At 51.5% G+C, this 13,419-nt stretch overlaps 1 protein-coding gene across 9 annotated transcripts in view; it reads right to left on the reverse strand.

The window, feature by feature from the left end:
- The window catches only part of TMEM268 (transmembrane protein 268), a 209,507-nt gene that overhangs the window by 194,792 nt on the left and 1,296 nt on the right, over positions 1 to 13,419 (reverse strand). For 6 of the 9 annotated variants that reach the window (XR_004681235.1, XM_035015974.1, XM_035015975.1 and 3 more), the window contains exons 2-5: positions 8,924 to 9,111; positions 4,090 to 4,199; positions 1,588 to 1,695; positions 292 to 441 (exon numbers count right to left, since the gene is read on the reverse strand). Coding sequence is in view for 8 of the 9 variants with exons in the window: in XM_035015974.1 (XP_034871865.1) it covers positions 292 to 441; positions 1,588 to 1,695; positions 4,090 to 4,199; positions 8,924 to 9,111 (556 nt within the window). In the remaining variant the exon portion in view is untranslated. Of the gene's footprint in view, positions 1 to 291; positions 442 to 1,587; positions 1,696 to 4,089; positions 4,200 to 8,923; positions 9,112 to 12,624; positions 13,143 to 13,228; positions 13,311 to 13,419 lie in introns of those variants that run through there. The other 3 variants (XM_035015976.1, XM_035015979.1, XM_035015978.1) reach the window with 3 other exon arrangements.

Below are 13,419 nucleotides of genomic sequence, written 5' to 3' on the forward strand. Positions count from 1 at the left end.
CGTGAAAGGGCTCAGTAAACCCAACATGCCCTCCTCTTCCCGCCCCAGACTCTCTCGAAACACAGCTTGCTTCCAGAAAAACAACCCCCAGGGATTAGACAAAGAAAACAGAGAGGAATTAATCACACATGTGATTTCATTTCTTTTAGTCACTGGGCCCAAGGGCCCACATGAATTTTCATGGTCGGAGAAATTCCCTGGGGCAGGGAAAAGAGAAAGATCAGAATTGGGATTCTCCCGCCAGCGCGCCCTTTCTGGAGGGAGCACGGCTGGGGTCTCCGGACAACTCACCTTCCTCTGGTGTCTCTCGAAGATGAGCACGAGGGTCAGGGTCAGGCTCATGGCGGCCAGGGTCACAAGCAGCACACCCACCCAGTGGTTCCCCAGGGCAAACATCTGGCTGGTGGAGTAGATGTTGGCCCAGACCACCACATAGAAAACCTGCGAGAAACCGGAGAGAGAGCACGATCAGGAATACCGGCGCTCGAACGAAGCCACTCCATTCAAAGGGAGACACGCTTCGGACACATCCGACGCCCTCCTTGGAGACCAAGAGCTCACAGGGCCAGGAAGGGATGATCGGGGTCTGTGAGGAGGAGCCCTTGTTCCTTGTCCACAAGCAACAGTAGAGGAAAGGGGTCAGGAGAGCTCCTCTGAATCCTTGCTTACCCTGACTTGAAATAAAGCAGAAGGAGGGCAGGGGGTCCCGGGAGTGAGAGAAATTTGAGTCAGAAACCCACACTGATCCTTCAACAGCTATGTGTGGCCTTGGACAAGTTATTAACAATGCTCTGAGCCTCAATTTCCTCATCTGTGAAATGGGGATAATACCTGCTTCACAGGTTGTTATAAGGGTTGATCAGACAATGTGTGTAACAGCCTAGCACTTGTTAGAGAATTACCAAATGCCAGTAGCCATTCCTTTGCCTTCTCTAGCAGCGGCCTTGGGAGTAAAGAGTGCTACTGGGCCATGTGTACGTACAGAGAAGTGGCAGATCAGAGTGGTTAAGAGCACAGATGCTGAAACCAGATTGCCTGGGTTCAAATACTGGCTCTGCTATTTGTACCTATATATGTATGTGTATGTGTCTGTATGTATATACATAGGTGGATATGGATGTTCATATGTCTGTGTCTTCATGTGTGTGTGCATATATATGTATATATATATGCACATACACACAGATGTTTGTACACGTTCATGTAGGTATGATCAGAGCTGAAATGGACCTATCTGTTGAACAGATGGGGGAACCAAGTCCCAGGAAGAAGACAAGTCTTAACCAAAGCCAGACATTGAGTCCAAAGTCACAATGATGGGTCCTCAGATTTCCAAACCCAAGCTCTGTCCTTAGTAAGTAAATTCGGCCTCTCATCCTTTACCTGGGGATCTGGTTACGACTCTCTCCCATTGATTTCCTCACACCACATCCAGGTCCGTGTGTACTGCTCCATCCCAGGCAGCTGGACCACCAGCCCCAAACCCCTTACCCACACGGACAGGCTCGGGAACACAGCGCCAAATTCAGCCACGCCACAGGGGGCCGCAGCAGGGCCAGGGTTAGCGCGGCGCCCCCCGCCCCTTACCACAGCAAAGGCCAGCCGCATGGGCCTGGAGTTGTAGATGATGTATCTTCTCACTTGGGGCTCCAATAGGGCGCTTTCGGCCAAGCTCCTGTACTGGTCGGCAGGGACCTGCTTGGCCGTGCAAGGGAAAGAGACCAATCAGCCATGGGGAACCACGCCCACCTCCTTCCTGCACGCAAGCAAGTCATTTCCAGTTCATGTGACTATCAGGTGGAAGGGGGATCAGGCACCATCCAGGCTGCCCCGGGAGGCAGAATGAAGAGCTCAGAGCACTCAGACTGGGGATCACAGGATGTAGCCCTCACATCAGGGAAGGCTGGGCACCATGGGGGAGGTGGGACAACTCGAGATCCAGCAGGACAGCCCCGGGGGGGATCCTACAGCCCCAGGCTCAGGGCCTCATGGCAGACCCATGACAGCCTAACGGTTAAGGCTCAGGCCCTAGAGTCAGGAGCCTGGGTCCGAACCTTGGCCCTTCTATTCATGGGCCATGTGACCTGGAGCAAGGAACCCCACTTCTCTGAGCCTTAGGCTCCTCCTCTGCAAAACGAGGACCATAAGTATACCTCCCTTGCAATGCAAGGGGTGGCTTGCATATTAATTACCGTACCACATATACAATTGTTTTTTTTTGTTTGTTTGTTTGTTTGTTTTAAAGATTTTATTTATTTATTTGACAGAGCGAGAGAGGGAACACAAGCAGGGGAAGTGGGAGAAGGAGAAGCAGGCTTCCCGCAGAGCAGGGAGCCCGATGCGGGGCTCGATCCCAGGACCCCAGGGATCATGACCTGAGCCGAAGGCAGACACCTAACAACTGAGCCACCCAGGCGCCCCCCCACATATACAATTGTAACACGTATATTATAAAATAAGTGTACGTATAACATGTACATACATATGGACATTTGGAGGGGACCTTTGTTCTGCCTACTCCAGTGGTTATGTGTTACTTTGACAGATGTGTGTATACAGCTCAAGGTACTGAAAACTGGCACCTTCCTGCCCCCCCAGCCCCAGAAAAAATGGCATAGCATACAAAAGCCCTACAAGAGTGGACTGCTTAGGAAAATAGAATTTAGGGGTGCCTGGGTGGCTCAGTCCATTAAGTGTCTGCCTTCGGGGCTCAGGTCATGATTCCAGAGTCCTGGGATCGAGCCCCACATCAGGCTCCCTCCCAGCAGCAGGGAGTCTGCTTCTCCATCTCCCTCTGTCTCCTGCTCTGCCTATTCGTGCTCTATCAAATAAATAAATAAAATCTTTAAAAAAAATAGAATTTAACCATTAAAGAGGATATTTAGGAATATGGTAGAATATTATGTAAATTGTTCCCTGGTTAGGGAAACCCCATCTGCAGATAACAGTTTAAGAAAAATGTTCTTTTGGACAAAGGCTGGATGATAAACTGGATGATAAACCAGCCACTGTTGCTGGTGTGGGCTTAGTACCGTCAATTTGAGAAGTTTCCCTTTGAATGATAAGATGTTGATTGAAACAGGAACACAATTCCGTTCGAAAGAAGTAAACTCTAAAATCAGGGTAAAATTAGCTCTGTGTCTTTCCCCTCCATAACTGGTCCTCCCTAGGTGGTGCAGGGGAGGGCCTGGTGACGCTGGGGGCTTCGGGAACAGAGACCGCCACAGCTATGGCTACTTTGTAACAACAGCGACACCTACAATGTATAGAACATGTACTATGTGCCAGACAGAGTGCAACTATTTCTCAAGCACTATTTCACTTCCTCTCACAAAAACCCCAGGTAATAGGTATGAACATTGCCCTCATTTTATAAAGGATGGAACCGCCGCTCAGAGAGGTTAAGTCACCTGCAGAAAGTCACGCAGGCAGGAAGCAGCAGAGCTGGATCTGCACCCAGACCTACGGGTCTGAGAAGCCTATGCCTCAAATCACTATGCTTGAAAGCACTGCATTACCATCTAATGAATCCAGGCACCTTCCCTTTGAGTATACAGTTCCCTCTTCTGAAATGCCCTTCCTCCTGTCTACCCAGCAAACTCCTACTTTTCCTTCAAGACCCCAGATCAAGTATCTGCCCCTCCGTGACGCTTTCCTAACCACTGCTTCCCCAGGAGAGTTCATCATTTTCTCCTGTGAATGGCTTCAGCACCTCATACGGTCCGCTACCGCGGTGTTGAGATCCTGCTGTCCTGCCGTACCTGGCGTGAGTCCATCTCCTGCACGGGGCTCTATGAGCAGTATGAGCCCAGGCGCTGGGTCCCGGTCACCGCCGTGGTACCTAGCGCCCAGCTCAGCGCCTGGCAAAGGATGGGCACCCCAAAACACCTATCTGTTAAGTGAAGTAACTGGGAGGAGGGGACACTTCCCATACATCCTCCTTACCTGCCCCACCCCACGGAGCACAGAGTCCATGTTGAACGAATATTTTGTGAACAACTGGATGAAAGGATAGATGGATGGGCAGACAGGCGGGTGGATGGAAGGAAGGAAAAAATGGCAGAGGGTCGCAATAAAATGAGCACTCACCTGAATGCCCCATGTCTGCAGTTGCTCCTCCACGGCGCCCAGATCGAAGGAGATGGGTGCACAGGTATTGTCGATCCGGAGAACCGTGAGCACCTGGCCATTGCGGAGCTCTGAAAACAGACCGGAAGCTTCAGCTGGCTGGGTGAGAATTACCGTGGACGAGCCCAGAGCCTGCTGGCATCACCTCCTCTGGCCGTGAGACCCTTACTCATGGCAAGGAGGGACTTCGAATCCCTATGCCAGAAGCACTGAACTTGTCAAGAAGCCCCTGCGGAGGCAAAACTGGGACCAGAACGTGGAGGCGATCTGGACACAAGGCAAGACCAGAGAAGGAAGAACTTGCCAAGAATGAGAGCCAACAAAGAACTGGAGGAAGCGAGCTCCCCATCACAAAAGAGACTTAAACAGACACTGAACAACAACTACATGGAACAGGTGATGTATCAGACATTTGTATGATCACCGCAAAGGAAGCTCACCTACATATTACACTCACAGTGGGCTCAGTCTGACTGGGGTAGGCAGAACAATGAACCCCCAAAGATGTCCTCGCTGTACTCCCCAGAGCCTGCGAATAGGTTACCTTACACAGCAAGGAGAACTAAGGGTATAGATGGAATTAAGGTTTCCAATCAGCTGGCCTGAAATAGGGAGATTCTCCTGGATTGTCTGGGTGGGCCCGATGTAATCACAAGGGTCTTTAAAAATGTTGGGAGCGACGTGATGGGGAGAAGAGAAGCACAGAGCTGGAACGTGGCTGCCTTTGGAAATGGAGGAAGGTTCACGAGCCGAGGAGCGTGTGCGGCCTCTGGAAGCTGGAAAAGGAAACAGACTCTCCCCAGGCTCCTGCAGGAAAGCAGCCTGGCTGACATGCTGACACAGGGCTATAGCTCAGTCCACACTTCGAACCTCCAGAACTAGAAGAAGATGGATTTGTGTTTTGCGAGCCCTCTGTGGGGGGCAATTTGTTACAGCAGCTACAGAAAACTAATACGCTGATTCTTTTTTTCCTAAAGATTTTATTTATTTGTCAGAGAGAAAGAGAGAGCACAAGCAGGGGGAGTGGCAGGCAGAGGGAGAAGCAGGCTCCCCGCTGAGCAGGGCGTCCGATGCGGGACTAGATCCCAGGACCCTGGGATCATGACCTGAGCCGAAGACAGACACTTAACCAACTGAGCCACCCAGGCACCCCCTAATACACGGATTTACTGGTAACCCCGTCCCCAGGGTATCTGCAACTCACTCAACATTTCAAAAGCACTAACTGAATTAAGTCGAACCTCAACAAACACTCCGCATCAACCCAGCCTGGTCACAACAGCTATCAAAACTCTCCCCACAGGACCACGAGGAGGCCACAGGTGGCAAGGAGGCCAGACCAGTGAGGCCAGCTGGGGTGAAAGCTCTGGACTGAAAGCCCCTCAGGCCCAGGGAGGACCAGCCACGGAATGAAACTGCATCCACCTTCTGATCTGAGTAGAGAGACTCTGGACAGAAGGATCGAGATCTCCTTCCACCAAAGCATGAGGCCCCATGAGCCACAGGTCAGGTCAGCAGGCACGGGGCTGGGGGATGCCGGTGTTTGGCCATGCAAGGCTGGGGAATGGTATGCTGGCACATTTTCTGTGGGCACGGCTCAGAAGATAAAGCAGCACGGAAGAGATCAAACCATCAGTATGTTATCTGCTGGCCCAAACCTGTCCCCTCAGAGGCTAGCTCTGGGCAATACCTGAGTCTTTAAAGCAAAATGCCTAGTCCTACCTGCCTGGAAATTCCTGGCCCACCCACTCTCTCTATCCCTTCACGCACCCCCTCTCTGGGCCCTGTCAACTGGGCCAACAGAACATCTCTCAATTCCACGCACCTCTTTGCATGTCCTCCGCAAGACTGGGCCAGACCTTCACTCTCCGTCGTGACCTTGTGGCGGCCTCCTCATTGGCGTCTCCATACCTACTCCTCCCACCTACAATGCACTCTCCACACAACAGCCAGCACACAAACTGGAGGACATCGATCCTCTGAGTAAAACTTTCAATAGCTTTTTGGTGCTCTACTGACAAAAACCAACCTCCTTACCACTCTCCCAGCCCTTAGAACCAGCCTCCTGCTAAACTCACCTCGGGCCATTCAGTGCTGTGTCTGGCCACAGCAGCCTCCTTTGTTCTTGGAACATGTGGCGTTCTCTCCCACCCCAGGGCCTTTGCATATGCTGTTCCCTTTCCCTAGAACACTTCCACTGGACTTCACATAGTTAAACCCTACTCATCAAGGGTATCCCAACTCATTAACCACTTCCTCAGGGAGTCTTCCCTGACACTATACCTTAACAGATCAACTCCTGCTAAACCTACTCAGAACTGCTCTTCTCATCAAGAATAAATACATGTATTTGCAACTATTTGCTTACATATGTATTTAATTAGGTTGATTAAAGCCTATCTTCCACACCAGACTATGTACTCCCATACTGGTTCTGTTCATCACCAATCCCCTGAGCTGGGTTCAGTATTTGCATACAGTAGGCACTAAATAAATGTTTGATGTATAAATGAATTGATAGGACAGAACTCTGGTCCCCAACCCCAATAGGGTTCTTTTTTTAATGCCCTGGGGTATCGCCTATGAGCTCGAATGACAGAGCATTCGACCCCCTGCCAAAAAGAACTTTATTTGCTTTCCTCTTTTTTTTTTTTTTTTTTTTTTAAGGTCTTTGCAAGAGGTGAGGGGTATGGAGGCAAGGTGGCAAGGCAGGGAAAGCACACGCTAGAGAGCTTCAGGATTCGAAGTGTAGCCCAGCCTCTCGCTCACAGAGGAGCCTTGAAGAAGTGACCTGAATCCCTGGCCGGATTCCTCACTTGGAGGGGGATCATATCCGCCACAGAGGACTTTACAGAGAAATAAGAGGATGAAAATAAAGGCTTGGCACAACATAACTAGCCACTATTGTTGCCAATTTAAAAGCAAGCTTGTCAGGACTCAAAAGTTGCAATAAAGCAATCCACGCGCATGGATTTAGTCCTATTTGTTCTTACCTTCCTACACCTGCTCCAGGAAGGATTTAAGGTCACTTCATAAAGTAAAACAGGAAAAGATAAAATTAGATTTAAAAATAAGCAAATGAGAGAAGCTGGACAAGAAGAAAATAAAGGCAGAAAGAAGACAGAATCAGGTAAAATAAGACTAGCTTCCAGGTGTTGAGCCCTCACAAGGCATGAGGCAGGGAGCTTGGGCTTCAAGGTCTCAATCGCATTTCAGCCTCTGAGAGCCCTCAGAGATGGACACCATTATCATGGAAAAGGGAACAGAGCCTCTGAAAGGCAAACAGGCCTGCCCAAAGCTACCAGGGGAAATGAAAGTAAGAAAGAGAAGCAGCTGGAGGCAAGGCAGTGCCCAAAAGGCAGGCAGGCAGGCCAGGCGGGGCCACAGATTAGCTCTGCATTTCACGGCACAGAACACAAGACCCACGTGGACCGGGGCACCAGGCCTGCGGAACATCAACTGCTCCCCTAGACTGGCTCTTTGCACCCCGAGGAAAATGCTTTGCTCTAGCAACGCCAAGATTTTTTGAGGTGTCTTTGTTTGCCTTTCAAACCAAGTTCCTGGATTCTTGGCAATAATCTCTCTCATCTGTTCCTTAGAGTGGGAACAGCAAGTCTCCACTTAGAGATACTTTTTTTACAACTAGATAAGAAAAAGAGCTTGAAAAGCTACCAAAGAAGTGGGAACGCACACAAGTGTGTATGCGTGTGTGTGTGTGTGTGTGTGTGTGTGTGTGGCAGGGAGCAATTTCCTACAAAGGAGCAAGAACTGGCTTGCCAAAAACCAGTGGGGCAATGTCTTCAAAGTTCTAAAGAAAAATTATTTCATCCCATTTTATTCTAATGGTGTGTACGTGTGCGTGCACACGTGTGTGTGCATGTGCGCGTGTGTGAGTGTATAAACTGCTTTCCCAATACCAGTAGTAGTAAAAGAAACCCTTTTAGTTTAGTAATAGTCAAGTTTCAAATCATCTAAGTAACCAGCCACAATTCAAAATGCCTACCCCGAGCCGCCCATTCATTCTGTTCACTCAGTAAGTGTCTACTATGGGCCAAGCCTGTGCTAGATACTGCAGATGCAGGGATGAACAAGGCAACACAGAGCCCCTGTCCTCATGGAGCTGACATTCTAGTGGGGAAGCTGGACATTCATCACTTTATGACACAGGTCATTATTTAATTATAGACTAGGATAAGTGCTGTGGGGAGAAGCAGGAATATATCAGGGAGTCCTGACTTAGGATTCCCCACGGAAGGGATATCTGAACTGAGCTCTGAAGCAGGACTAGAAATTAATCAGAGGTAAGAAGGCAAGGCAAGAGCATAACAAGCAGAAGAAACAGCAGATGCAAAGGCCCTGAGGCAGGACAGCATGCCAGGAACGGAGAACAGGGGCAGCAGGAACCACTAAGGCAGGCCTTGCAAGCTGGTGATGGAAAGATCTTCACATTAAGTCCCGTGGGAAACACTGAAGCAGAAAGTGACATGGTCTGTTCTGCATTTTTAAAAGCTCTCCCTACATGCCATATAAATGGAAGAGGCAAGAAGGAGAGATCAGCTAGGAAGATAGGGCGGCAGGTGTCCAAGCAGAAGGTGACAGAGACTTGGTCTACAAGATGGGGATAGAGAGAATGGATAGAAATGACAGACTGGACTGTAAATGTATCCCAAAATGCCCACCCCTAGCTAAAGGCCCTTCTGTGCCCTCCACGCCCCCCCTCCTTCCATTGTGCTATGTGAGTCCAGCTCCGCATCCTGGGGAAAGGGGGAGGGGGGAAAAAGAGTCATGACCTTACCTTGCCCCCAGCCCGGAGGACTCCCTCCAGGCAAGGCGCTCCAGCCCGGGGAGGAGGTGGGCAGTGGGCTGGCTGCCCCGCTGGGGCCCATTGGTGGTTCACAGGCCATAGCCGAGCGCCAGCTGGGCTCTACTTCCCCTTCTTGGAGCTGTGATTCATTCTGGAGCAGCCAACGCCGCTTCGCTTGCCTTCAGAAAACAGCACAAGAAAGAACTTCAGGCCTGGGCAGGCTGGGTTCCTTGGCTCCTCCAAGGCCAAAGTCATCCCAAGGCCAGAGAGAGCCACCGAGAGTCCTTCTACTGACTTGGCTCTTTCCAGTCATACTGAGGGGCATTCTCAGGAGTGAAGAAGAAGAAATAAAACCCTCCTCCAGGGGAGAACTGAGAACTTCCCTCTGGTCTTGGGTCTTCTCCAGCTCAGACACATCCAGGCACTCACCGGGAACTCAAGAAGTGAGCAGGCCCTGCTCCCAGGCATCTGGGATTTCTGTTCCCTTACTGACAGCAGCCCAGGCACCCCAGGCAACCAGACGCAGGACCAGTATATCCATCATGGGAAGCCTTGTTTATGCAAAGGATCTCAAATAGCTTCCCAGAAGACATTACAAAATACAAATGGAAAAAAAAAAAATCAGGATGGGGGGAAATACAGATTACAAAAAATAAGAGTAATAACAACAACCACGAAGAACAAAAATACCCAGATATTCAGGCAATCAGAGTCCCTAGCAGAGGCAGCGGAAGTCTGTGCTGAAGAACATGAGCTATTACTGTAAACAACACTTCTACTACCTACTCGTTACATAAACCTGGGCAAGTGCTTTAGCCTCCAAGAGATTTAGCTCCCTATCCTCAAACAGTGGTGTCTTCCCCACCAGGCTGCTACAAAAGAATCGGTGGCAGGATCTATATAAAGCACAGACAAGGGCATCTGGAACAAAGGAGGCACCCCACAAATACAGCGCTCACTGTTGTTGTTTCGGGGTTTAGCACGGTTGCCATGCCTGAGCCAACAATTCGGTTTTGAGCTTCCCGGCGGCCAAAGCTAAAAGAGAAATACTGCCGGTGAAGCAGTCGCAGGCAGTTCCTGTTATCTACAAGGAGGTCAGAAACAGGACAGTGAGGAAAGCAATGCATCTTCCTGGCACCTAGCTCCCAAAGGTCTCGGAAATGCTTTTTCCAAGCCCTGGGAGCTGGGTCAGTGACAACACAGTGGGCAAGATCATGACCCTAAGACACTTTCGTCCGTAAAGCAGAAATGTCCTTCATGGGGATTCTCTTGATGCCAAAGCAGAGTCTCCGGCGCCACACTCTCTGGCTGGAGCCTGCACACTCATTCTTTCTGTTATGTGTCCACTTGGGGCCCTGACAAATCACCCATCACCAAGGAAGACCATGCCTGAGTCCCCAGGATGACACACTGGCCTGGCTACCCGTCTTGGTGAAAAGTCCAGTAGAACTGGGTTTTGCTGCCATGGTTCCTGATGCTGGTTGAAAACAAGCGTCCGGTTGGCCCACGTCTGCTTGGTTCCAAGCTGGCCTGGGGGCTGACCGCCATGGCGCAGGGCCCCTAACAAGCCTGACTCCCATACCCCCACCGCCCTCCATTTCTCTCAGTCTTTTAAAAAGGATCGGCTGCATCATCTGTGGGGCCCGGTGCATAATGAAAATGTGGGGGTCCCTTGTTCAAAAATGACGAAGAAATTCAAGACGGTGACAGCAGAGCATTCCACCAGGTGAGGGGGTGGCTTTCTAAGTGGGGAGCCTGTGTGACGGATCAGGCTGCAGGCACCTGGAGCCAGCTGTGAGGTAAGCTCCAGAAGATCACTTGGGAGCCCCCTCCACCAACCAAGAATATACAAAAATGAGCCGATGGCTACCAAGTATCACACACCAGCCCTATACCCGGCTCTGGGGCCAGAAAGCAACAAAATGTTATGAAAAAGCAAGGACTTGAACACCAGAGAGCCTGGATTCTGAATCCCTGCTCAGCCCCGTCACATGCTCTGTGGCAAGGTACTTCACTCCCTGAGCCTTGCTGTCCTCATCTATAAAATGGCTTCAGGGAACCCCACCTAGCACAGATGCCCCAGGGACAATGGAAGGAGACACAGGGTTGACGTCCAGTACCCTGCTCACCCAACAGGCCTCTTGCCTCAGAAGGAGAGAAAACGGAGAGGCAAAGACGTAAAGAAACCTGCCCACGGTGGGGTGGCTGGAAGCCAGAGGGCCAAGAGGGGAACCCAGGCCATCTGGCTCCAGAGTCCAAGCCCATAATTCCTAGGCCCTGAGCCTCCGGACCCAGGTCTCTGAGCCTGTTCTTTAATCCACCCTAAAAAAAGAAAAGAAAAAAAAGGGTGGGTCGGGGTGCCTGCACAGCAAACTCCTGCTGGTTTCTGACATTCCATCTTCCCCTTCCCCTAGCCTGAGGCCTGCCCACAGCAGGCATTCCCAAATACTGCTGAACATTAACCAGTCAACTGCACCACCCCTTACTTCCTTCCTCGTAGCCTGCACCCCCCTCAAGAGGTATAAAAGCTCAACAACAGCCTGAGGAAGTCGGCCCTGCACTTGACAATCTCAACCATCTCAGAAGCCCTTCCCCGCCTCCTCTGTTCACCTCCAGGGCCCGCGAGGCAAATATAATCCTTGGGCCCATTTCCCAGACAAGAAAACTCACTTTTCCCAGACATCCCAGGGATGTTAGAGCTAGCAGCCTGCAGGCCAGAGAAGCTGCACTGGTGTGTCAGAGAGGCCTGTGGGACCCAGGAGCCCACACCCCTCCTCCAGGCAGGAGGGACCACCCCCAGGCTGGAGCTGCCCAGATAGCCTTCCCCTGCGGAAAGTTTCCATTTGGTTGCAAAAATCCCACAACTAGTGTCTTTGGGGACAAATTCCAGCACCCCAGTTGGCCCAATTAGCCTCCTGCAAAGTCTCAATCGGAATTCATTCATTCATCTGAAATAAGGAGTAATGGTTAAAAAGTACCAGTCCAGTCCTGCCATTTCCCACCTGTGTCACCTGGAGCAAGTCACTTAACTCTCTCTGCCTCGGTTTCTTTACATGTAAAGGGTGATAATATCGTAACTGAGGCTAAAAGAGTTCACGCATGTACATCACTCAGAGCAGCACCGGGCAAATAGGAATCGCCCAAGGAATACAGCTGTCACTATTTTTACTCCACAAACATTCCCTAAGAACCTTGAAGTGTCAGGCCCTGTGCTTTCTCAACTCAAACACCAAAAATAAAATCTAAAGTCCTTGGTCAGCCCTCCCTGCCTGGGATCCCATCTGGTGGGAAAGATGAACTCAGAGAAAGAGAAAAAAGAGACAATGACCAAACAAGGCAGTCGGAGGGAGCGGGCAGTACCTTGATGTGGGAGAAAGGCTTTGCAAAAGTGGAGGTGAGAGAAGGACTGCCAAGTAGAGAGAGGTACAGACCAGAGGCCAGGATGGGCCCAGCGACGGCCCTCTGCACTCACCCTGCAGCCCCTGGTCCAACCTGGAGGCTGCAGAGGGTGGAAGGGGGGTTGGCAACACCAGCCTTGGGCAGATGTGGACCCATCACCTTCCAGTGTGTCCTGAGCCCACCATTGTGCTCAGCCCTGCACCAGCCCTAGGGGGACTTGGGAGACAGAGCCAGACACCAGGGTGGAGACGGAGCCAGCAAGTGAACACAGCCCCGAGGCTCCTGCAACTAACCGGTCATCCACTCCCCGGTTTCCTTAGTTTCCTTTGCTGATTCTGCATTTTAACCAGACCTTCCAGTCGTGCTTCTTTCTTAATTAGCTGGTGAGCCCCTGAAAAGGAAGGTATCGTTAAGCCCCTGAGCAAAGGTCTCCATTTCTGGAGACAGAATGCCCGGTCTCCCCAGGAACCGTGTGCCTCACTGCGATGGACGTGTGAGAGAGAGAGCGAGAAACAGCTTACAGTTTTCACAAATCAGGTTTTGTTTTTGTTAAATTGGAAAACCCCAACAAAAGGCCATAGAGGGCCTGACACTTAAGTTTTAGGGTGGAAAAGCCTTGAAAGACAATAGGTCCTAGCTCTCCATTTTGCAGATGAGGAAATTAAGACCCAGAAATGAAAGTGAACTATCCAAGGTCAAACAGCCAGCCCAGGACGGAGTCTGAGCGATAGAGGGTTCTTTCGGACCGGGATGTCCCACCCCACCTGGCCTTGGCCTTGGACAGCTGTCTCACCCAGTCTCTGCCTTCAAGTCCTGTCCGGGGGCCTGCTGCCCGGAGTCTCCTTCTCCCCGGAAATCCCCGCCCCCGGCCCCGGGCCCCGGGCCCCCAGGACCCACCCGAGAGCCGCTCCCACGCCCGACCCACGCGGGATCGCGGCCCCAGGCGCACCGAGGGCCCGGCCGCGGCGCCGCCGACCCCAGGCCGGGAGGGGCCGCCCAGGCGGCCGCGCCGCCGCTCCAATCTGGGCTCGCAGCCGCCCGCGCCCGCGCAGCCACCGGGCGCGCGCCCCGAGCCGCGCACACTCACC

Source organism: Mirounga leonina, unplaced genomic scaffold (assembly GCF_011800145.1).
Source record: "Mirounga leonina isolate KUSES-001 unplaced genomic scaffold, KU_Mleo_1.0 Mir_170, whole genome shotgun sequence".
In the NCBI taxonomy this organism is placed as follows: domain Eukaryota; kingdom Metazoa; phylum Chordata; class Mammalia; order Carnivora; family Phocidae; genus Mirounga; species Mirounga leonina.